Here is a 25,210-nt window from a genome sequence, read left to right as displayed (position 1 = left end):
TACTACCCCGACGGAGTATATATCTCATCAGCCCATTCGCGTTCTGCAATGAGATCTATTTTGGACCATCTGGTACTCCGTGACTTGGAATCGCTTGACAATAATAGGATTGTTAAACATTTTAAAAGGGGGGGAGTGATCGTCTGCGTGCTTAACCGCACATTTTTGTCCAAACAAGCATAATTGATATTTAAATTGACTTTTTTTTTTTTTTTTGAGGTGTTATGCGTTCTTGAAAGGGAACCGGGTAAGTGTTCAAACCAGCCAGTTTACTTAGCAGCTAACGCGAGCAAGCCAATGATGGCTGTCACTGCCCGTGTAACCAAGGGTTGATCGTGTACTGCAAATGCCTGCAAATTTAACCGAGAACAAGATCGTGAAATAATCATAGGCTAAAGTACTTTATCAGTGCCGTAGTCAGTCACTCCATTTTAAGTGTTTGGGTATTCACATAGCTACTGTAGCTCGTTTATTTGATTGAGATGTGAGTGTTATTTGTTGTTGTGCACAACCGCACAATCCTTAGCAACTAGCTAGCAAGCTAACGTTGTTTTGCAACCCTGGATACAACACCTGGCTAACTTAGCAACTAGGTACAATAACTTTAATGTGTGGGTAGTCAATGTGTAATCTATTTGCACTACGGTCGTGATTTGGTTAGCCTAGCTATAAAAGTCATGTTTAGTTTAGCTACCTGTTCACGTTGCACCAGGCAGGTACTTAGCTTGGCTCATTGGCTAGCTAACGTTAGCAAGCTAGCTAGTTAGCAACAGTAGCCTCTCTTCAGGCTGAAATGTGCTTGCCTTGCGAGTTAGCAAGCTAACGTTAATGAACGTTACTGGTATTGTCTTGTACAGTGTGTCTGCCTACGCCCTATTCTGCTCTTACACACCTGCTGTGCACGTACGCGTTGTATACACTCCAATACACAATTGTATTGCATTGTAGTACAGGTTAACAGGAAACGTTACTGCTCTCAATTCCACATACGTAGCCACCGAGTTAATATGACAAAATTGTCAACTCCATTCCATGCAAAGCTATAGCATTGGTAATACGATGTTAACTAACTTAGAGTAGAGCAAATGTTTAGTCCGTGTCACCCAACCCAGGCGTAGTTCCCAGCAGCTCCTCTTTATGAGAGCATTATTTGTGCATGCAGTATGTACGAACCAAATGCCACCCTATTCCCTATAACAGTGCACTCCCTTTTGCCCATAGGCCCGACGTCCGTAGTGCAATATAAAGGGAATAGGGTGCCGTTTGAGACGCACAACGTATGCTTTTCTCAGTATGTGGACAAGTTGGTTCATTATGAGTGTGGTGGTCTTTTCCTAGCCGTGCATGGGTCAACGTCGGCAGGTAAACCCATCTCCTGACCAACCCACTGAGGCAGAATGAGTTCTAAGGGGGGAGGAAGCACAGCTCTGACCCGACGAAACTACAGACTGGCCTCCGACACAGACAAGCCCAAAGTCACAGGTGAGGAGATGGGGGAGCAGGAATGAGTGGCGAGAGGACAAGGGAGGGAGAGATGGATGGGCAAAAGTCAAGTCAGGTGAGGACAGGCGGCGCAGGAATGAGAGGAGGAGAGGACAGGTTGGGAGGGAGGGAGGGATGGAAGGACAAAAGTCAAGTCAGGTGAGGAGTGGAACAGATGGTCGAAAAATGAGGTTTTTAAACGAGAGGAGGGGAGGGAGGGATTGGTGGATAGATAGACAGTGAAAGGACAGACAGTAGCCTGGTCCCAGATCTGTTTTTGTTGTCATGCCAACTCCTATGGTCATTGTTTTCAGGCGAATATGACCATTGGAGTTGACAAGACAGCTGATCAGATACTGTTCTGGAACCAGCCTAGTAGACCTCCATCTTGTTCTCACATTCTTTCCCCATTGGACTTGGTCTCTGTCTTTCTCAGGTATTGTTAGAACACTGAGTGGCTCTATAATACATCAACATATTCTGTCTTGTTTATTGTGGTCGGCACCATTTTCAACAGGTCAAATTCCTGGTACATTTACTTGGAGGATAAAGGTTATTCTGTCCTCTCTCTCTCTGTCTCTGTCTCTGTCTGTCTCTCTCTCCTCTCTCAGGTCTTGTGAATGAGAAATTACTGAGTGACTACCTACACCATGTATTTCCTGCCTCTCACCTTCCACGCCCCCCACTGGCTTCCCTCAGGTATCTGTCTGACTCGTGTCTACAACTCTTTGGTTCAACCAATGTCTACTCTCAGAGGGGAGGTTTCCCCGGACACAGATCAAGCCTAGTCTTGGACTAAAACTATTTAAATGGAGATTCCCACTTGAGCATGCTTTTTTTAGTCTAGGATTAGGCTTAATCTGTGTCTGGGAAACTGGCCCTTGTAGTGTGTTTACGCTTTTGGTTGTGATGCGTGTGCCATAGAAATAAAATCTATGGTGTCTTTGATTCTATTTCTCTCTGTGTGTGTGTGTGTGCGTGTAAGGAAATACGCTACATCAACAGATGCTATTCAGTGTTTATTTCTCTATGACCTTAGATTTCAGTCATCCTGCAATGTCTCTTAATAACAAGCCATATTACCACACCATGTGGCACGGTGCCCTTCCTGGCTGCAATCTCAGTCTGTGTCTCAAATGACACCCGGCCTATTCCCTAGGTAGTGCACTACTTTAGACCAGGGCCCTATTCCCTAGGTAGTGCACTACTTTAGACCAGGACCCTATTCCCTAGGTAGTGCACTCCTTTAGACCAGGGCCCTATTCCCTAGGTAGTGCACTACTTTAGACCGGGACCCTATTCCCTAGGTAGTGCACTCCTTTAGACCAGGGCCCTATTCCCTAGGTAGTGCACTACTTTAGACCAGGACCCTATTCCCTAGGTAGTGCACTCCTTTAGACCAGGGCCCTATTCCCTAGGTAGTGCACTCCTTTAGACCAGGGCCCTATTCCCTAGGTAGTGCACTCCTTTAGACCAGGGCCCTATTCCCTAGGTAGTGCACTCCTTTAGACCAGGACCCTATTCCCTAGGTAGTGCACTCCTTTTGACCGTGGGCTCTGGGGCCATATCTCAGCGTAGGAGTGCTGTTCTAGGATCAGGTACCCCCCTCCTGTCCGTGTGATTATAATTAGTTGTGATCTACAGGGGTTTTCTTTCTGCATGAAAAAGGGGTTGTGGTGATGGACGTGGCAATGAACACTTTCAGCCGGTCAGCGCGGCTGAACTAGAGACTTTAAGGCCCTTTTTTTGGTGGCATAAAATAAATGTTTGCATTTTTATGCCAGTTTTCTGAAATGTTAGACATTACTCAGTGGGGAATTTTCATTTTCTTTAATTCTATGCATTTTGCCATGGCTTTTGCTCAAACATAATAACAAAATCAATACTGCTAAATTGATTGTTTTTTTGAGTTTTCAATTCTCCCTGACTGTGTAACTTCTATTTTGGTAATTGCTAGTTTTCAAAGTTGATATTATAAAAAAACACACAGGTCGATTTAATTTCTGTAAATGTTTTTATTTTTTTTACCTCCCCAATTCCGTGGTTTCCAATGGGTAGTTAGTCTTGTCTCGTCGCTGCAACTCCCGTACGGACTCGGGAGAGACGATGGTCGAGTGTCGTGCGTCCTCCGAAACAAACCAACCAAGCTGCACTGCTTCTTTGACACAATACTCACTTAAACCCGGAAGCCAGTCACACCAATGTGTCGGAGGAAACACCGGGCAACCGTGTCAGCGTGTACTGCGCCCGGCTCGCCACAGGAGTACACTAGAGCGCGATGGGACAAGGACATCCATGCCTGCCAAACCCTCCCCTAACCCGGACGACGCTGGGCCGATTGTGTGCCTCCCCCATGGGTCTCCCGGTCGCGGCCGGCTGCAGAATCTCTAGTGGCACAGCTAGCACAGCGATGCAGTGTCTTAGACCACTGCGCCACTCGGGAGGCCCACCTAGGTCAAATTCTCCTTACTTTTTTTTTTTTTTTGTTGTTTAAGTTTACACACTGAAGTGTTTTTTTTCCATCCTGAAAATGTATAATACAATGATCATTATTATTATTTTAACTGTTCGGATAAAGGCGACCCGATTTAAAAACGCTTATGCGGCCCGCCTAAGGATTTCAATGGTAGAAAAAAAAATCCCTGCTCTAACAGGCAAAACTGATCTTCAATCAGCACTACTACTTAGAGACACTTGATACTTCTGGCCCCAGGTCACTGCGTAGGGATTAGAGTGACATTTGTGATGTGCCTCCAGTCCTTTTCCAGTTTGCTGTCAAAGCAGCCTAGTGGTGCTATGGGTTAGGATGAAGCAACAGGTCTAGATGTTGAAAGTAACGTTGGTGTGTGTGTGTGTGTGTGACATCATAGAGGCGTGGAGCAATTGATCCACGTCTCCACCGAACTTCAAATAGTATTCGTTTTCTTTTCAAGTCTTTAAAAAAAAAAAAATGTTACAACCTTGCTGAATTGTGTTTAACCCTGGCGCAATGGAGCTAATGTAAATGGTCCCAAGAGTGCGAACCTCGGCTACCTCGTTCCATCAGGCTATCAAGCGAAAGCAAACGCTCCCAAGTAAAAAAATAAAATAAAAAATTGGGGGGGAAAAACGGATACAGTTTGAACCCATGTGTCCCCATTCCTCACTAGTCCAGGGGGCTCAGTGTCGGGTTCCCCCCCCCCCCCCCCCCTCTCCACGCCGCGGCTCTATAGATAGGGTATGAAGACAGACCAGGAGGAAAGATGAACTGCCTCTAACACTACTTGTTGATGAGTTTACGTTGGGATGGATCTCCTTTTGCCAAGTGTCCCTTGTAATTCCTGCATAGATAAAGGTTAAATAAGATAATGTCACGAATTCAATAAGAGAAAAGCTGTGAAATGGACAGCTGAATACAAAGTGAAGGGAGGGCCAGAACATAATGTTTGGGAACGATTTGGTGAAGTGGTAAAAGAGATTGATGTGTGATTATTGTGAAGGTGCAAGATGGGGACTTTTATTTATTTAATTTTACCTTTATTTAACTAGTCAGTTAAGAACAAATTCTTATTTTCAATGACGGCCTAGGAACAGTGGGTTAACTGCCTGTTCAGGGGCAGAACGACAGATTTGTACCTTGTCAGCTCGGGGGTTTGAACTTGCAACCTTCCGGTTACTAGTCCTTCCGGTTACTAACCACTAGGCTACCCTGCCGCCCCTTGACGTGCCATATTTGAACTCTGACCTACTGTTCAGATGGGTTAATTGGAATAGTAAACTTTCTGAAGTATTGACACTGACTGTAGGTCTATGACCTCTCACATAGTCTAATATAATATGAATTCCTGCAGAATTAAGTATTTATTGATGTAAAATGAGTCTGGAGTGGAGAAATTATTTCTTTCAGCATTTTGAGAGAATGAATGTGCGGTAAGGGGCCGGTGTTATCTTTATCAGTATCATTAAAGCTGATAGTATTTCAACCACAGTTAGGGACCGTCTGTAAAGGTGTTATCTTTATCAGCATCATAAAAGCTGATAGTATTTCAACCACAGTTAGGGACCGTCTGTAAAGGTGTTATCTTTATCAGCATCATAAAAGCTGACTTGTTTTTCAACCATATAAAATATGCATCCAAGCCCAAACTGAAATCTTTTCAGAAACACGTTGTTGTTTTCACTGCTTTAAATTTCCTTAACTGGTCAAACTAATGTCATTTGGAAATTTAGCACAGAAAATCATTCCTGTTTTATTAATTATTGTATTTCTAAACGTCTTCTGCACGAGAGAAGCAGAGATGACAGAGAACATTACCGACGTCAACTAGAATGACGCACTCATCGATTTAACAACATTATTCTGGTGACCAAGAAGTTTGTCTTATAAGGCAGTAGAGACCGAAGAGAAGCTGCGCGTTTCTATTTATAGAGAAGGTGACAAACACAGCCTAACAAAATGTCTGAAATTATAATCAGAAACATAAGTTTATCTAAATTAGGATTTTAAAAAGAAAGACCGCAACCCTGTCTCAGAAAACGTGCTGTACGATCAATCGGCCTATTTGGGGGTTAGTGCCGGCTGCAGGCGTCAGATTTTCACTTTATTACATAAACCATATATTCGTGCTCTTGCGGATTATTGCGGTTATTAGCAATTGAGGGTGGGTGATGGTGACCAAACAGCTGACCGGCGAATCACTAGTCACCAGCATGACTGTGTGCTTACTAAGTTTATAGTGTTTTAAATTAGGTGGGACAATTTATTTTTTTTCTTCACAGATTACTTGATAATTAACATGTGAAAATATTACCATCAAAACCTTGACTAGTTGAATCAGGTGTGCCAGTTCAGGGCTACGATAACACTGAAACAGTGGGGGGGGGGGGGGGGTCTCTGTTAGTTTCACAAACACTTTTACAGAACGACCTACAGTAAGTACTTGGACCCCCAAAAATATTGTCAACGAAACGTGTCAGAAATGCACTTTTGAAAGGATCTAAGCTGTCTTCCGGAACCTTCCTTTACAAATAAAATAAGTACATTCAACCACAAACCGATAAAACGACAATAACCCACTATCAGGCCAAGTAGGGGGTGAATGTTGTCTGATGGTTGTTTTTTCTTCCATCCTTAGGAAACCTCTGGGCTTCCAGGACCTGGGTGCTCATCTGGAGAGGCTGCTAACTGAGGGAGAGCCTACTGAGGACACCAGAGGTGTGTACACACACACACACACACACACACACACACTATTCTTCTGAGGACACCAGAGGTGTACACACACACACTATTCTACTGAGGACACCAGAGGTGTACACACACACACACTATTCTACTGAGGACACCAGACTCATATGTTCATAAAGCTATCAGTTTGTGTTTATGGTGTAAAGACTATTGTCCTCTCCACCCTAGCCGGTGGCATTTATTTATGAAGTAATTGGTTATTGGATTGCAATGAACCCCCCCCCCCTCCCCCCAAAAAAAAATGTTTAACACCTATGGAATCATGTAGTAACCAAAACAAGTGTTTTCTCTCAACCAGCTTCACTTGGAATGCTTTTCCAACAGTCTTGAAGGAGTTCCCACATATTCTGAGCACTTGTTGGCTGCTTGTCCTTCACTCTGCAGTCCAATTCATCCCAAACCATCTCAATTGGGTTGAGGTCAGGTGATAGTGGAGGCCAGATCATCTGATGCAGCACTCCATCACTCACCTTCTTGGTCAAATAGCCCTTACACAGCCTGGAGGTGTGTTGGGTCATTGTCCTGTTGAAAAACAAACAATAGTCCCACTAAGCGCAAACCAGATGGGATGGCGTATCACTGCAGAATGATGTGGTAGCCATGCTGGTTAAGTGTGCCTTGAATTCTGAATAAATCACCAACAGTGTCACCAGCAACGCACCATCACACCTCCTCCTCCATGCTTCACGGAGGGAACCATAGATGCAGAGATAATCTGTTCACCTACTCTGTGTCTCACAAAGACACAGCGGTTGGAACCAAAAATCTCAAATTTAGACTCCTCAGACCAAACGACAGCTCGTGTTTCTTGGCCCAAGCAAGTCTCTTCTTCTTATTGGTGTCCTTTAGTAGTGGTTTCTTTGCAGCAATTTGACCATGAAGGCCTGATTCACGCAATCTCCTCTGCACTGTTGATGTTGAGATGTGTTTGTTACTTGATCTCTGTGAGGTGCTATCTGTGGTGCTGTTAATTGCCAATTTTTAAGGCTGTAAATTAATGAATTTATCCTCTGCAGCAGATGTAACTCTGGGTCTTCCTTTCTTGTGGCGGTCCTCATGAGACCCGGTTTCATCATAGCGCCGGATGGTTTTTGCAACTGCTCTTGAAGAAACTTTGAAAGTTTTTGAAGTGTTCCCCATTAACTGACCTTCATGTCTTAAAGTAATGATGGACTGTCGTTTCTCTTTGCTTATTTGAGCTGTTCTAACCATAATATGGACTTGGTCTTTTACCAAATAGTGCTATCTTCTGTATACCATCCCTACCTTGTCACAACGCAACTGCTTGGCTCAAACGCGTTAATAAGGAAAGAGATTCAACAAATACATATAAAAAAAGACACCTGTTAATTGAAATGCATTCCAGGTGACTACCCCATGAAGCTGGTTGAGAGAATGCCAAGTGTGCAAAGCTGTAATCCATGCAAAGGGTGGCTACTTTGAATAATCTAAAATATATTTAGATTTGTTAAAATATTTGAGTTATTTCATAGATTTGGTGTCTTACTATTATTCTACAATGTAGAAAATAGTAAAAAAAGAATAACCCTTAAATGAGTAGATGTGTCAGAACTTTTGACTGGTGCTGTACATGGCCCTCACCAAACTGATACTAGAGCCTGTCCTCGTCCTCCAGATCAGCCAGTGGATGGTTGTCTAGGTCCTCTGACCGTGGTCCTGGATCACACCAGTGGCTTCGAGGGCCTCCTGTTTGTGGATGATGATCTGCTGGGGGTGAGAAACATAGCATTGGGGTTGGGCTCAGTGGGTAGAGCGTGGCGCTTGCAACGCCAGGGTTATGGGTTTCTGAAATCCCACAGGGGGGACCGTTATGAAAATGTATGCTCTCAAAATGTAAGTTGCTCTGGATAAGAGTGTCTGCTAAATGATAAAATGGTTGGATTTACTAGAATTTTAGAATACGTTTACTAGAATTTTGGAATACGTTTACTAGAATTTTGGAATACGTTTACTAGAATTTTGGAATACGTTTACTAGAATTTTAGAATACGTTTACTAGAATTTTGGAATACGTTTACTAGAATTTTAGAATACGTTTACTAGAATTTTGGAATACGTTTACTAGAATTTTAGAATACGTTTACTAGAATTTTAGAATACATTCTAAGAATCAACTCGAAGTGATCTAGAATCATTTTTATGTTGTACCTAAAAAATCTGTTTCTCTTTTTTTTTTCCCCTCCATATGTTGTCACAGATTGGTCATTGTTTTTTCTTCTTCTTTCCAGGTCATAGGTCATAGCAATTTCAGTTCCATTAGAGCTACTACCTGTGTATACAGAGGTAAATGCTTCAGAATCAAGCCAATTCAACACTATCATATTTTCACTGAATGTACAGATCTTAATATTTTTTGAAAAATCAGACAAATTTCATGTTGGTACAGAAGCATGTCTAACGTTGACTACTGTACCATGGATTCCAGGGAAATGGGCGTACGAGGTGCTGATCTCATCACAGGGCCTGATGCAGATAGGATGGTGCACTCTGAACTGCAGGTTCAACCAGGAGGTAAGATCATTCTTATAACCAGAAACGTATGCTGAGGCACTGATAGGGTGGTGCACTGTGACAACCTGGAGGTACAGTAGGGGCACTGTGACAACCTGTGACAATTCTATTCTCTGGCAACAGGTTTGGTGGACATTCCTGCAGTCAGCCAATTGCACGCTTCTAATTGCGACATCGGTGGCGTTGTCTGACAAAACTGCACATTTTATCGTGGCCTCTTATTGTCCCCAGCACAAGGCGCACCTGTGTAATGATCATGCTTCAGTTTTCTTGATATGTCACAACTGTCAGGTGGATGAATGTATATGGGCAAAGGAGAAATGCTCACTAACAGGGATGTAAAACAAATGTTTGCACAAACTGAGCAAAATCATCTTTTTGTGCATATTGAACATTTCTGGGCTCTATTTCAGGTCATGAAACATGGGACCAACACTTTTGATATGTTGTGTCCAGCATATGTTTTGTCTTCCATCGGGACGGTGTGTGTATAGCACAGGAGGCTGGTGGCACCTTAGTTGGGGAGGAGGGAATGGAATCAAACACGTTGTTCCATGAGTTTGATGCCATTCCATTCCCTCTGTTCCAGCCATTCTTATGAGCCGTCCTCCGCTCATCGCAGCCTCCGCTGGTGTACAGTGGTACTGCAATGTGTGTGTTTTCTCTCTTTTATCAGGAAGGTGTGGGTGACACTCCAGACTCGTACGCTTACGATGGAAACCGAGTCAGGAAGTGGAACGTAACGACCACTAACTATGGCAAGGTGAGAAGATCATCACAATGGTTCATCTAGCTCAACGTTTTTATTATGGGGTCGTGTGCTAGCTAATGTAGCGAATGTAATGTCCTGACGTGTTTCTGGTTTTGTAGTCGTGGGCAGCTGGAGACATAGTGAGCTGTTTGATAGACCTTGACGAGGGAACCATCACATTCTGTCTGTAAGTTTTCACTGTTTTCTAATCACATTATTGTGATGTTTAATTTTTTTTGAAAATGTTTACATTTTTTTACCTGCTCGTTTACCGTACTCATGTTTTGCTATATTGTAATGTTAATTTCTTTTGTAAAATGGATATTAAAGTAGCTTTTATTCTCTTCAATTCCCTCTCTCAGGAATGGCCAGTCACTGGGCACAGCGTTCAGTAACATTAAGATGGGTCCGGGTGTGGCCTATTTCCCTGCTATCAGCCTGTCCTTTAAAGAGTCCGTGGCGTTCAACTTCGGCAGTCGCCCCCTCAGATACCCCGTAGAGGGCTACCTGCCCCTCCAGAACCCTCCAACTGCAGACCTGCTCAGGGCTCACAAACTGCTAGGTTATATCAAGACAGTCCTGTCTACCACCTTAGACACACAGGTAACATTGAAGGGGGTTATCTGGGATTCAAACATCAACAAAGCGGTCAATTCGCTATTTTATTGTTCAACAGCTGAGGGATGGTGTAACCTCACGGGCTCAATTCTGCTTCATCGTGCAGGGTATTCACCAAATGCGATAGTATGAGTACTATGTAAGTGAATACTGTTTTAAAATGGTAATTTATTAATATATCTTACGATACATTTGTGTCTAAATATGTTTCAGAAACCCTGGTTAGAGGATTACCTGCTTATTTTCCTTACTCCGGGAATCAATCAATAAACCACTTACATTTGTGGAAGTTTCCAGAATTGTTTGGCCATCATATGTCGACCTTTCTCTCCCCTTTGTCCGTTCCCAACAGGAGGAGAAGGTGCTGGAGAAAGACAGTGCCTGCTGGAGCCTACATGGAGAACCCACCACCCTAGTGACTCTGGCACACATCTTTAACTACTTTGCGCCACTTATGGTGAGTGAAGAGTCGTTGAACTTGTCTACTTTTCAATCAACTTTATAAAGCCCTTCTTAGATCAGCTGATATCTCAAAGTACTGTACAGAAACCCAGCCTAAAAACCCTAAACAGCAAGCAATGCAGGTGTAGAAGCACGGTGGCTAGGAAAACCTCCCTAGAAAGGCAAAAACCTAGGAAGAAACCTAGAGAGGAACCAGGCTATGAAGGGTGGCCAGTCCTCTTCTGGCTGTGCCGGGTGGAGATTATAACAAAACATGGCCAAGATGTTCAAATGTTCATAGATGACCAACAGGGTCAAATAATAATAATCACAGTGGCTGTCGAGGGTGCAACAGGTCAGCATCTCAGGAGTAAATGTCAGTTGGCTTTTCATAGCCGATCATTCAGAGTATCTCTATCGCTCCTGCTGTCTCTAGAGTTGAAAACAGCAGGTCTGGGACAATGTAGCACCTCCGGGTCAGGGTTCCATAGCCGCAGGCAGAACAGTTGAAACTGGAGCAGCAGCACGACCAGGTGGACTGGGGACAGCAAGGAGTCATCAGGCTAGGGGGGAGGGTGAGACTTAAATTCACACAGGACACCAGATAAGACAGGAGAAATACTCCAGATATAACAGACTGACCCTAGCCCCCCAACACAAACTATTGCAGCATAAATACTGGAGGCTGAGACGGGAGGGGTCGGGAGACACTGTGGCCCCTGTCCGACAATACCCCGGACAGGGTCAAACAAACTTTGCCAAAGCACAGCCTCCACACCACTATTCAACCACCTACTTACTATCCTGAGACAAGGCCGAGTATAACCCATGAAGATCTCCCCCACGTCACGAACTCAAGGGGGTGCGCCAAACCGGACAGGAAGATCATGTCAGTGACTCAACTCACTCAAGTGACGCACCCCTCCTAGGGACGGCATGGAAGAGCACCAGTAAGCCAGTGACTCAGCCTCTGTAATAGGGTTAGAGGCAGAGAATCCCAGTGGAGAGAGGGGAACTGGCCAGGCAGAGACAGCAAGGGCGGTTCGTTGCTCCAGTGCCTTTCCATTCACCTTCATATTCCTGGGCCAGACTACACTCAATGCTCAATGCTTTGTAGGTTAGCAGTAAAACCTTGAAATCAGCCCTTGCCTTAACAGAAAGCCAGTGTAGGGAGGCTAGCACTGGAGTAATATGATCACATTTTTTGGTTCTAGTCAAGATTCTAGTAGCCGTGTTTAGCACTAACTGAAGTGTATTTAGTGCTTTATCCGGGTAGCCGGAAAGTAAAGCATTGCAGTAGTATAACCTAGAAGTAACAAAAGCATGGATTACTTTTTCAGCTTCATTTTTGGACAGAAAGTTTCAGGTAATTGCAGTGTTACGTAGATGGAAAAAAAGTTGTCTTTGGAACAGTCTTGATATGTTTGTCAAAAGAGAGATCAGTGTCCAGAGTAACGCCGGGGTCTTTCAGTTTTATTTGAGACGACTGTACAACCATCAAGATTAATTGTCAGATTCAACAGAAGATCTCTTTGTTTCTTGGGACCTAGAACAAGCATCTCTGTTTTGTCCGAGTTTAAAAGTAAAACATTTGCCGCCATCCACTTCCTTATGTCGGAAACACAGGCTTCCAGGCAGGGCAATTTTGGGGCTTCACCATGTTTCATCGAAATGTACAGCTGTGTGTCGTCCACATAGCAGTGAAAGTTAACATTATGTTTCCCGAATGACATCACCAAGAGTTCAAATATATTGTGAAAACAATAGTGGTCCTAAAACGAAGCCTTGAGGAACACCGGAATTTACAGAAGACAAAACATCCACAGAGACAAACTGATATCTTTCCGACATAAGATCTAAACCAGGCCAGAACTTGTCCGTGTAGACCATTTTGGGTTTCCAGTCTCTCCAAAAACAACGTGGTCACCGATGGCATCAAAAGCAGCACTAAGGTCTAGGAACACGAGGACAGATGCAGAGCATTGGTCTGACGCCATTTAAAGGTAATTTACCACCTTCAAAAGTGCAGTCTCAGTGCTTTGATGGGGTCTAAAACCAGACTGAAGCATTTCGTTACATGGTTTGTCTTCAGGAAGGCAGTCAGTTGCTGTGCAACAGCTTTTTCAAAAAATGTTGAGAGGAATGTAATTTTTGATATAGACCGATAGTTTTAAAAATATTTTCTGGGACAAGGTTTGGCTTTTTCAAGAGAGGCTTTATTACTGCCACTTTTAATGAGTTTGGTACACATCTGGTAGATAGAGCCTTTTATTATATTCCACATAGGAATGCCAAGCACAGGAAGCAGTTCTTTCAGTAGTTTAGTTGGAATAGGGTCCAGTATGCAGCTTGACGGTTTAGAGAGTCTGATTATTTTCATCAATGTGTCAAGAGATATAGTATTCAAATTCTTGAGTGTCTCCCTTGATCCTAGGTCCTGGCAGTGTTGTGCAGACTCAGGACAACTGAGCTTTGGAGAAATACGCTGATTTAAAGAGGAGTCCGTAATTTGCTTTCTAATGATCATGATATTTTCGTCAAAAGTTCCATTTCCTGACTCGGTTTCCATCTGCTGAAGTGAAAGCCATCCTCTCTTGGGGAATGCTGCTTTTTTTAGTTAGCTTTGCAACACTATCAAAAATACATTTTGGATTTTTCTTATTCTCCTCAATTAAGTTGGAAAAATAGGATTTATTTATTTTACCTTTATTTAACTAGGCAAGTCAGTTAAGAACAAATTCTTATTTTCAATGACGGCCTAGGAACAGTGGGTTAACTGCCTGTTCAGGGGCAGAACAACAGATTTGTACCTTGTCAGCTCGGGGGTTTGAACTTGCAACCTTCCGGTTACTAGTCCAACGCTCTAACCACTAGGCAGCAGTGAGGACTCTTCGATACTGCACGGTACTGTCTTTCCAAGCTAGTCGGAAGACTTCCAGTTTGGTGTAGCGCCATTTCCGTTCCAATTTTCTGGAAGCTTGCTTCAGGGCTCAGGTATTTTCTGTATACCAGGGAGCTATTTTCTTATGAAAAATGTTTTTGGTTTTTAGGGGTGCAACTGCATCTAGGGTATTGCGCAAGGTTAAATTAAGTTTGTCAGTTAGGTGGTTAACTGATTTTTGTACTCCTTGGGTAGGCGGAGCGAGTCTGGTTGGCCATCTAGGAATCTTTGGGTTGTCTGAGAATTTATAGCACGGCTTTTGATGATCCTTGGTTGGGGTCTGAGCAGATTATTTGTTGCGATTGCAAACGTAATGAAATAGTGGTCTGATCGTCCAGGATTATGAGGAAAAACATTAAGATCCACAACATTTATTCCATGGGACAAAACTAGGTCCAGAGTGTGACTGTGGCAGTGAGTAGGTCCGGAGACATGTTGGACAAAACCCACTGAGTTGATGATGCCTCCGAAATATTTTTTGGAGTGGGTCTGTGGACTTTTCCATGTGAATATTGAAGTCACCCCTCCAGCTAGGATGGAGTCCGTCACTCCTCAGTAGGCCAGGTTTGGTCCTGTTTGTGGGTGAGTCCCAGAAAGAGGGCCAATTATCTCCAAATTCTATCTTTTGGGGAGGGACAGAAAACAATTTTCAACCAGCGATTGCGTTGTGAGACTCTGCTGTAGAGCTCATCACTCCCCCTAACTGCGAGGGGGCCAAAAACAATTTTTCGATGCCGACACATGGTTCTATTTGATTTACACGCTGAAGCTATGTTGCACTTGTTGACCTCTGACTGTTTCATCCTAACATCGTTGGTGCCGACATGGACAATATCCCTATACTCTCTACACTCGCCAGTGTTGTACTCCAATATGTATTGTGTACGGACCCCCATTTGTTGGGGGGGTCTGGTGTCGTCCCCGGGAGAATGTTTATTACTGAGAAGCTCAGATGACATTTTAAGGAGACATTCCACTCCAAAATTACTGAAAATATAATTATACTGACACCATCTAAAATATAATTTCCACCTCCAGAAATGAGCCCAATAATGTATTGTAATTTTGTATTATGTTATCATATTCGACCATGCACTACTTCTCATTGAGTTCAGTGTGTCAAATCGGAGGGCCTGTTGTCCGGACCTCTGGCAGTCTCTATGGGGGTGCCACAGGGTTCAATCCTCGGGCCGACTCTCTTCTCTGTTTATATCAATGTCGTCGCTCTTGATGCTGGTGATTCTCTGATCCACCTCTACGTAGATGACACCATTCTGTATACTTCTGGCCCTTCTTTGGACACTGTGTTAACAACCATCCAGACGAGCTTCAATGCCATACAACTCTCCTTCCGTGGCCTCCAACTGCTCTTGAATGCAAGTTAAACTAAATGCATGCTCTTCAACCAATTGCTGCCCGCACCTGCCCGCCCATCCAGCATCACTACTCTGGACGGTTCTGACTTAGAATATGTGGACAACTACAAATATCTAGGTGTCTGGTTAGACTGTAAACTCTCCTCCCAGACTCACATTAAGCATCTCCGATCCAAAATGAAATCTAGAATCGGCTTCCTATTTCGCAATCAAACATCCTTCACTCATGCTGCCAAACATACCCTTGTAAAACTGACTATCCTACCGATCCTTGTCTTCGGCGATGTCATTTACAAACTAGCCTCCAACACTCTACACTCTCAACACTCTACTCTGCAAACTGGATGCAGTCTATCACAGTGCCATTTGTTTTGTCACCAAAGCCCCATATACTACCCACCACTGCGACCTGTATGCTCTTGTTGGGTAAAGCCCCGCCTTATCTCAGCTCACTGGTCACCACAGCAGCACCCACCCGTAGCACGCGCTCCAGCAGGTATATTTCACTGGTCATCCCCAAAGCCAACTCTTCTTTTGGCCGCCTTTCCTTCCAGTTCTCTGCTGCCAATGAATGGAACGACCTGCAAAAATCACTGAAGATGGAGACTCCTATCTCCCTCACTAACTTAACTTTAAGCACCAGCTGTCAGAGCAGCTCACAGATCACTGTACCTGCACATAGCCCATCTGTAAATAGCCCATCCAACTACATCATCCCCACACTGTTATTTATTTGATTTATTTTGCACCTTTGCACCCCCAGTATTTCTACTGGCACATCCATCTTCTGCTCATCTGTCACTCCAGTGTTTAATTGCTAAATTGTAATTACTTTGCCACTATGGCGTATTTATTGCCTTATCCTACCTCATTTGCACACAGTGTATATAGACTTTTTCTATTGTATTATTGACTGTTTGTTTATTCCTGTGTGACTCTGTTTTTGTTGCACTGCATTGCTTGATCTTGTCCAGGTCGCAGTTGTAAATGATAACTTGTTCTCAACTGGCCTACCTGGTTAAATAAAGGCGAATAAAAAAAAATATGATAAGTAATAAGCAGTATCACCTGAAGCCCAACTGATTCAGTGTAGTGGCTATAAATAGGCTGAAGCATGGGGTTGCCCATTTATCTGCATTTACCCTATTGGGTTAATCATTAACTAGATCCCAAATGTGATATTTTAACTAGTTAGCATTATATTTATTTTATGTCCCGAAAACACATGCACAAACACAGTGAATGTAATGTAGGTCTACCCTTTTTAGGGTAACTTGGGGTAACCCATCACCCGGTGGGGTAACACGTCCACTGCCTGTACTTCTCACAGACAAAAATAAACACTTAATGTCACCATTTTCCCTCAATCCTTTCCCTGGCTGCCAGAAATTGATAAAGTAAGAATGGAAATTTGGGCTCGTCTTTCTAATTATTATTTTTTAAAACCAATGCCATTACAACTGCTATTTTCCCTACGAATGCATTATGAGTTGTTGTGCGTTGTCTGAATGCATGTTTCCTTCCCTATGGCACTCGTAACTTAACCGTGCCCCGAGAGGGATATTTCTCTGGCATAGAAGGCACAACAACAAGCCGACTAGGTTAATCAACTGTTCTACTGTTGGCTTGTCAGTTTTCTTCTTCTATTCATTACTTGTTATGTTTGCAGAGGAAACAGTGAATGTGGACTGTTCGTATAGCATCTTCTAAGTGCGCCTCCACAGATTAGTTTTTTTTTTCTTCGTATTTTTGGGGCTTTTGTGTGTTCTCACCGCTAAATGACTGCAGCTGAAACTGGTGTACATTTTGTCCTTTTTTTCGGGACAATATGATTTGGACATTGATTCTGCAATGTGGTTCACATTGTGGTCAGTTGAAGGTATCCCAATCGGAATCAAATGGTGTTCATGTCATTTATCTTGTGTGTATTATTGTCTCTAGTCTCGTGTGTAAAATGTTGAGGTTCTGTCTCCACAGTGTAACATGTTGAAGGTCTGTCTCCACAGTGTAACATGTAGAGGGTCTGTTTCCACGGTGTAACATGTTGAAGGTCTGTCTCCACAGTGTAACATGTATAGGGTCTGTTTCCACAGTGTAATATGTTGAGGTTCTGTCTCCACAGTGTAACATGTTGAGGTTCTGTCTCCACAGTGTAACATGTTGAAGGTCTGTCTCCACAGTGTAACATGTTGAAGGTCTGTCTCCACAGTGTCACATGTCGAGGGTCTGTCTCCACAGTGTCACATGTCGAGGGTCTGTCTCCACAGTGTCACATGTCGAGGGTCTGTCTCCACAGTGTCACATGTCGAGGGTCTGTCTCCACAGTGTCACATGTCGAGGGTCTGTCTCCACAGTGTCACATGTCGAGGGTCTGTCTCCACAGTGTCACATGTCGAGGGTCTGTCTCCACAGTGTCACATGTCGAGGGTCTGTCTCCACAGTGTGACATGTTGAGGGTCTGTCTCCACAGTGTAAGGTGTATCTAGTAGAAGATGTGCTGATGAACTTCCTGCTGGGTATTCTGGAGGGGGGTGGCTCAGTGGACGAACACCCTCTCATCCAGCAGCTTCTGGACCTCTTCTGGCTTCTCATGGAGGTCAGTACCTACCCTCTACCCTTTACCTCTAACCCTAAGGTGAGGTGAGCCTCTGGCCTAGCATGTAGCCAACGCTAGCTAGTCTTTGCTGAACATATCTCCTGCACTTGCATTTGGCCAATCCTAGTTTGAAAATCTTTATCGCTTAACTCAAATGTTTGTATAAATCATGCGTTGATGACAATGGTAGAATTGTGCAACTAACTCAGTCATGCGTGCGGCTCTCGAGGTAGGGTTGGGGCCTAATGTGCAAAATGTAATCTTTTTCTGAATGCAATGACTCTGCCCGTACAGGACTACGAGGTGAACGAGTGTCTGAAGCAGCTGATGATGTCACTGCTGAGGGCCTATAGATTCTCCCCCATCATCCCAGACTTGGGCTTCCAGGTAGGATGCCACACCCACGGACCGTACTCTAGCATACCTGTGGATTTACTTCCTGTCTTAGACTCCGGCCCCCACCCCCTCCATACCATACCTGGGCTGCATTCCAAACACATAAGACACACCCTCTCCCCTCAGCTCTCAAATTAAGTGGACACTTCTGATTTACATATCATGAGGTGTATTGAGTTGACCACTTGCAGGGAAAGGAGCAAAGGAAATGTCACTCCTTTGTCCCACCAGTTGTGGTTTTCAGTCATGGTACCACCGGTTGTGGTTTTCAATCGTCATGGTACCACCGGTTGTGGTTTTCAGTCGTCATGGTACCACCGGTTGTGGTTTTCAGTTAACACTGTCTTAACACTGTACATTTGTCATGAATAAAATGCAGAAACAAAGAGCACCACATATTGGTCATTGGTCTCTGTTCCTATAGAAACTATTCTCTGTTGTGCCTCCAATGTTTTTTTTATTATTATTTTTTATTTATTTAGCCTTTATTTTACCAGGTAAGTTTACTGAGAAGACATTGTCATTTACAGCAATGACCTGGGGACATAGTTACAAAGGAGAGGAGGGTGGGTTGAATGAGCCAATTGTAAGCTATGTATAACAGCAGCAGAGGGAGAGTTTTCAGGTGTGGGTCCACTGTCACACTAGTTCCTAGTTTTAGTAGTGCAATGGTACGCATGGTATACCCTGAGTGTGCAAAACATTTAAGAACACCTGCTCTGTCCATGACGTAGTCTGACCAGGTATATCCAGGTGAAAAGCTATGATCCCTTATTGATGTCACTTGTTAAATCCATTTCAATCAGTGTAGATGAAGGGGAGGAGACGGGTTAAAGAAGGATTGTTAAGCCTTGAGAAAATTGAGACATCCAATGTATTTATAAAGCCCTTCTTACATCAGCTGATATCTCAAAGTGCTGTACAGAAACCCAGCCTAAAACCCCAAACAGCAAGCAATGCAGGTGTAGAAGCACGGTGGCTAGGAAAAACTCCCTAGAAAGGCCAAAACCTAAGAAGAAACCTAGAGAGGAACCAGGCTATGAGGGGTGGCCAGTCCTCTTCTGGCTGTGCCGGTTGGAGATTATAACAGAACATGACCAAGATGTTCAAACATTCATAGATGACCAGCAGGGTCAAATAATAATAATCAGTTGTCGAGGGTGTAACAGGTCAGCACCTCAGGAGTAATGTCATTTGGCTTTTCATAGCCGATCATTGAGAGTATCTCTACCGCTCCTGCTGTCTCTAGAGAGTTGAAAACAGCAGGTCTGGGACAGGTAGCACGTCGGTGAACAGGTCAGGGTTCCATAGCCACAGGCACAACAGTTGAAACTGGAGCAGCAGCACAGCCAGGTGGACTGGGGACAGCAAGGAGTCATCAGGCCAGGTAGTCCTGAGGCATGGTCCTAGGGCTCAGGTCCTCTGAGAGATAATTAGAGAGAGCATACTTAAATTCACACAGGACACAGGAGAAATACTCCAGATAAAACAGACGGATCCTATCCCCCCGACACATAAACTACTGCAGCATAAATACTGGAGGCTGAGACGGGAAGGGTCAGGAGACACTGTGGCCCCATCCGAGGACATCCCCGGACAGGGCCAAACAGGCAGGATATAACCCCACCCACTTTGCCAAAGCACAGCCCCCACACCACTAGAGGGATATCTTCAACCACCAACTTACCATCCTGAGACAAGGCAGAGTATAGCCCACAAAGATCTCCGCCACGGCACAACCCAAGGGGGGGGGGGGGGGCGCCAACACAGACAGGAAGACTGGTGTGTGACTCAACCCACTCAAGTGACGCACCCCTCCCAGGGACGGTATGAAAGAGCCCCAGTAAGCCAGTGACTCTGCCCCTCTAATAGGGTTAGAGGCAGAGAATCCCAGTGGAGAGAGGGGAACCGGCCAGGCAGAGACAGTAAGGGCAGTTCGTTGCTCCAGAGCCTTTCCGTTCACCTTCACACTCCTGGGCCAGACTACAGTCAATCATAGGACCTACTGAAGAGATGAGTCTTCAATAAAGATGAGATGAGTCATGGATAGTCTGTAGTCCTTGCATCATGCAATGCGGAGTCTGAGTTGTCGAACATCAATTCAAGTTTGAGTCTGTAGTGGCTCTATGCGTCCCTAATGGATCTGTGGAGCTCGTACCTGCTTGCCTTGAACGCGTCGCTCCACCGAGTCAGCAGAACAAACTCTGATGACATTGAATGCTGCAGTGCTGCCTCTCAGCATGGTACGGATATCTCCGTTCATCCAGGGTTTTTGGTTGGGGTATGTCCGGTTCATGATGATAATTTATTATTGTGGGCACATCATCAACACATTTCCTATTGAAGCCTGTGACTGGCAACGTATATTCCTCAATGTGGATGGATGAGTCCCGGGTGGATGAATCTTTTTGAACATATTCCAGCCAGCATTCTCAAATCAATCCTACAGCATTGAGCCTGCCTGCCTCTTCTGTCCAGGGCCTCAATTTTTACAACTTTGCACCTGTGCCCTATGTTGCTCTAGTCAAAGTAGTGCACTCGGTAGGGAATAGGGTGTCATTTGAAACACATGAAGGACACAGAGGAGGAGATGATAAACAGTCAATCAGATATCACCTTGGTGTGATATACATAGTTGGTTAATTCAAAAAGTGCCTCGTAAATTAAAAAAAAAAGAATTTACGACGTTGATGTTTAACCTTAGATGCGTCAAAGGAGCAGCTGTGTTTGTGAAGGAGTTGGGTGTCTTTCAGTTTGTCCTTGTCATGGTTCAGAGCTGTGTGTGTGTGTGTGTTTAGGAGTAGGATCTGTTTCATTTCGTCCTTGTCACATTTAGCAGAGGAGAGCTTGTTGAGGTTACGATCTGAGAGAGGTGGTTAAAAATGTCCAGCAGCTCTGCTGTTATTTACTGGGGTGGGTCGTGGGTCCTGGGGGGTGGGTGGGTCCTGGGGGGTGGGTGGGTCCTGGGGGGTGGGTGGGTGGGTCCTGGGGAGTGGGTGGGTCCTGGGGGAGTGGGTGGGTCCTGGGGGGGTGGGTGGGTCGTGGTGGGGTGGGAGGGTCGTGGGGTCCTGGGGGGTGGGTGGGTCCTGGGGAGTGGGTGGGTGGATCCTGGGGGAGTGGGTGGGTGGATCCTGGGGGAGTGGGTGGGTCCTGGGGGGGTGGGGGGTGGGTGGATCCTGGGGGGTGGGTGGGTCCTGGGGAGTGGGTGGGTCCTGGGGGGTGGGAGTGGGTGGATCCTGGGGAGTGGGTGGATCCTGGGGGGTGGGTGGGTCCTGGGGGGGTGGGGGTGGGTTTGGGGTGTGTATATTCAATGTATTGTAATGGTAATTGTGACTGCATATGACTTGTCATTTGTCTTCTATGACTTTCTCCAGATTCACTACCTTCGTTTGACGACAGCTATTCTGCGCCATGAGAAGTCCAGGAAGTATCTGCTCAGCAATGTTCTATATCCTTTCATTGGTTAATGAAGTGCTTATTATGCTTCATAATTATCACACTAAGCGGTCATGTACTTGCGATGCATGAGTTTGAGACAGTGTAGTTAGTTATCTCATCAATTTTAAATGCTCTTTAGTTGGTCAGGATAAGATTCTGCCTTGGCTCCGTGTGAAATGTGTTTACAGTATATTTTGATTGTCTGTGTAGTCTTCAACTGTGTAATCTTGCACGCTGTGTTGCTTGGTATGTGTAGGATGTTGTCGGGCGTGTGTTAGCGTGTTTGTCTGGCGCGAGTTAGCGTGTTGTCTGGCGCGTGTTTGCGTGTATATAATCTGTATTGTCTTTAACTCTCAACACGTTTGATGTTTTGCGCTCAGTGGTGTTCTTCTACATTAAGACTCCTCTGAGGGTGAAGGAGGCGGGACTAGAGGAACTCATCCCCACCACCTGGTGGCCCACACGCTTCGACAAAGAGGTACAGCCTATCACGGCTTTCCTCTGAGAGGTGCAGCCTATCACAGCTCTGAAAAGGATGTCATGATTTGGCTACCATTTATTTTTGTTTGTTTCAGAAGCGCATAAAATTTCTAGCTACAAAAAAAAGTGTTTGTTTGTCCCCATAGGAGATAACCCTTTTGCTTCCATGTAGAGCCCTTTGGAACCTTGTCTCAATGCAGCGTTTCCCAAACTCAGTTGTCCCCATGGGGAAAAAAAACCCTCTGGAAAATAAAGATGTTTTTAGTTCCAAGTGGAACCCTTTCACTAACAGAGGGTTTCCCTAAACTCGGTCCTCTGTTTTTTTTTTTTTCCCCCCCCTAGCACTACACAGCTGATTCAAATGATCAAAGCTTGATGATTAGTTGGTTAATTGAATCAGCTGTGTAGTGCTAGGGGCACAAACCCAAAAACGTGAACCCCCTTGTGGTCCTGAGGACCGAGTTTAGGGAAACCCTCTGTTAGTGAAAGGGTTCCACTTGGAACTAAAAAAATATTTATTTTCCAGAGGGGTTTTTCCCCACGGGGACAACTGAAGAATCCTTTATGGTTCTAGGTAGCAGGTTCTAGGTTCTAGCTAGGTAGGTTCTAGGTAGCGCTGCTCGTTTCTAAGAGTGTAACAAATTGATAACAACAACTGTGGTTATATGCAATACTGTCCCCTCTCGTGTGACTAGGGAAAGGAGTCTAAAGATGAGAGTGCAGAGGAGAGGCTGAGGCGCCGGGCCTACGAGAGAGGCTGTCAGAGGCTTAAAAAGAGGATTGAGGGTTAGTCATGTCCACTACAAATTCCTCATCACATTTGTCTGCCTGTCTACAGCCAGAAGGGGTTGGGTTCCTCTCTGTTTTCTTCCTTGGGAGCTTTTTTTTCCTTCCCTCCTTTCGTATGCTTCTGTTCCTGCTTCTTCTTGCTCTTTGTGGTCTAGGCCTGGTTCTGTGAAAGCTCTTTGTGCTGATGTAAAAAATAATGTTATTATGATGCTCTGGCTCAGCTGTGCGGTCTCTTCTGTCCTGTCAGTGGTGGAGGAGTTGCAGGTTCAGATCCTGAAGTTGATGCTTAACAACAAGGACAAAGGAACGGTACGTTTTTAAACCCCTGAAATGTACATACAGAAAATGTCAACGTTGACACACTTATTCGTTGGAGACGCACCGTTGAGGCCGTTGGCTTCACGAGGAAAGGAACACATGTTAACTCATGTTCAGGATATCTGGGGGAATCGAAACGCAACGTGACTGCTGTTGTTTTTTGGTGTCCTCCGATTTTATAATGCAGTTCTACTTCTTCTGTTATAAAACGTCTCCAACTCTCACTGACCATCGCTGCTTCTGTCTCTCACAGGGTGAAGCATCGCGGTACATATTCCTGAATAAGTTCAGGAAGTTTCTACAGGAGAACGCCAGCAACAGAGGGGTAAGAGATGTGTTTCCTGTGTGTGTGTGTGTTACACGGATGCTGTGTGTGTTTCAGCACCCCACAGCGCTGCGTCCTCCAGAATACATGATGTGTTTCCTGTGTGTGTGTGTTTCAGCACCCCACAGCGCTGTGTCCTCCAGATTACATGATGTGTTTCCTGTGTGTGTGTGTTTCAGCACCCCACAGCGCTGTCCTCCAGAATACATGATGTGTTTCCTGTGTGTATGTGTGTTTCAGCACCCCACAGCACTGTGTCCTCCAGAATACATGTGTTTCCTGTGTGTGTGTTTCAGCACCCCACAGCGCTGTGTCCTCCAGAATACATGTGTTTCCTGTGTGTGTGTTTCAGCACCCCACAGCGCTGTGTCCTCCAGAATACATGGTGTGTTTCCTGCATCGGCTCATCACGGCCGTAAGGAGCTACTGGGACGAAGGGAAGATGAGGAACCCTGGCTGCGTCAGCAGTGACGGTGAGGGAGAGAGGGGGAGAGGGAGAGGGAGAGAGGGAGAGAGGCACAGACACAGACCAGGATTTTCGTTAGGAAAATGTGGCGCCGGCCATTTCACCAGCAGCATTTAAATTTACCAGACCCATATGCATTGGGTGGGTAACCTGATTTTAGGGTGTCCATCCACAGTGCTCAGAATGACCGAAATCTCATTGACATTTTGGTAGTTCATGTGAACAGAACATGAAACAGCGTGCGTCTTCTTCTTCTTCTCAAATTCCAGATGTGCATTTGAAGATGTTACAATACCTGTCCACATTTTACTTTTCCCTTTGGCCAACAAGACGAGTAACGAACAGCAAAGTCACTAGCTTATGTCTATCTACTAACCCCCCCCCATAGTAGAAAAGTGTATCTATACTACTGGTCAGCTTGCTGTTCTCTGGGAGAAAGAAATGGCCTATTCCAAACTAAATCTGCTACAGTTGTGGGATGATATATTCCAAATTCATACAATCCGTTGGCCTAGGCTACATCAACAAATAAAACAATTAGTCTGATGCAACAGATCAGATCGGTTTGGTTTGGTTTACAATGTTGATCAACTCTTTATTTCATCACCTCATAAGTGCAGCAATACGCACAAGGAATATATATATTTTTTGTTTCCTGTAATGCATCTTGCGAGAAAACACTGTCAAAAGCGCACCGCACATGAGAGCTGTTTCATGAGACGGAGATGAAAATATCCGTTTGAATTTTCGAATGAGGGAAGATTTAAAGATGCAACAACTAGCACGGGATGCTAATATGACTAGGATTATTATCAACTAGCACGGGATGCTAATATGACTAGGATTATCATCAACTAGCACGGGTTGCTAATATGACTAGGATTATCATCAACTAGCACGGGTTGCTAATATGACTAGGATTATCATCAACTAGCACGGGTTGCTAATATGACTAGGATTATTATCAACTAGCACGGGTTGCTAATATGACTAGGATTATCATCAACTAGCACGGGTTGCTAATATGACTAGGA

At 44.6% G+C, this 25,210-nt stretch overlaps 1 protein-coding gene across 5 annotated transcripts in view; it reads left to right on the top strand.

Moving 5' to 3' along the window:
• Positions 1–29: 29 nt before the first annotated feature.
• rnf123 (ring finger protein 123) overlaps positions 30–25,210 on the top strand; it is a 259,771-nt gene continuing 234,590 nt past the window's right edge. For 2 of the 5 annotated variants that reach the window (XM_090242045.1, XM_090242042.1), the window contains exons 1-19: positions 30–247; positions 1,339–1,482; positions 2,094–2,181; positions 6,597–6,676; positions 8,346–8,443; positions 8,959–9,013; positions 9,156–9,241; positions 9,918–10,004; positions 10,112–10,179; positions 10,355–10,595; positions 10,963–11,067; positions 17,839–17,964; positions 18,259–18,351; positions 21,735–21,806; positions 22,157–22,276; positions 22,974–23,064; positions 23,315–23,376; positions 23,639–23,710; positions 24,063–24,183. In XM_090242045.1, coding sequence (XP_090098171.1) covers positions 1,398–1,482; positions 2,094–2,181; positions 6,597–6,676; positions 8,346–8,443; positions 8,959–9,013; positions 9,156–9,241; positions 9,918–10,004; positions 10,112–10,179; positions 10,355–10,595; positions 10,963–11,067; positions 17,839–17,964; positions 18,259–18,351; positions 21,735–21,806; positions 22,157–22,276; positions 22,974–23,064; positions 23,315–23,376; positions 23,639–23,710; positions 24,063–24,183 — 1,750 coding nt within the window. In that variant the 5' untranslated portion in view covers positions 30–247; positions 1,339–1,397. The other 3 variants (XM_090242043.1, XM_090242044.1, XM_090242046.1) reach the window with 3 other exon arrangements.

The sequence above is a fragment of the Oncorhynchus mykiss genome, chromosome 7, assembly GCF_057628025.1.
Source record: "Oncorhynchus mykiss isolate SJ-2025 chromosome 7, ASM5762802v1, whole genome shotgun sequence".
NCBI lineage: Eukaryota > Metazoa > Chordata > Actinopteri > Salmoniformes > Salmonidae > Oncorhynchus > Oncorhynchus mykiss.
Note: the sequence above shows the minus strand (reverse complement) of the source record. Positions and strands in the feature narration are given on the sequence as shown.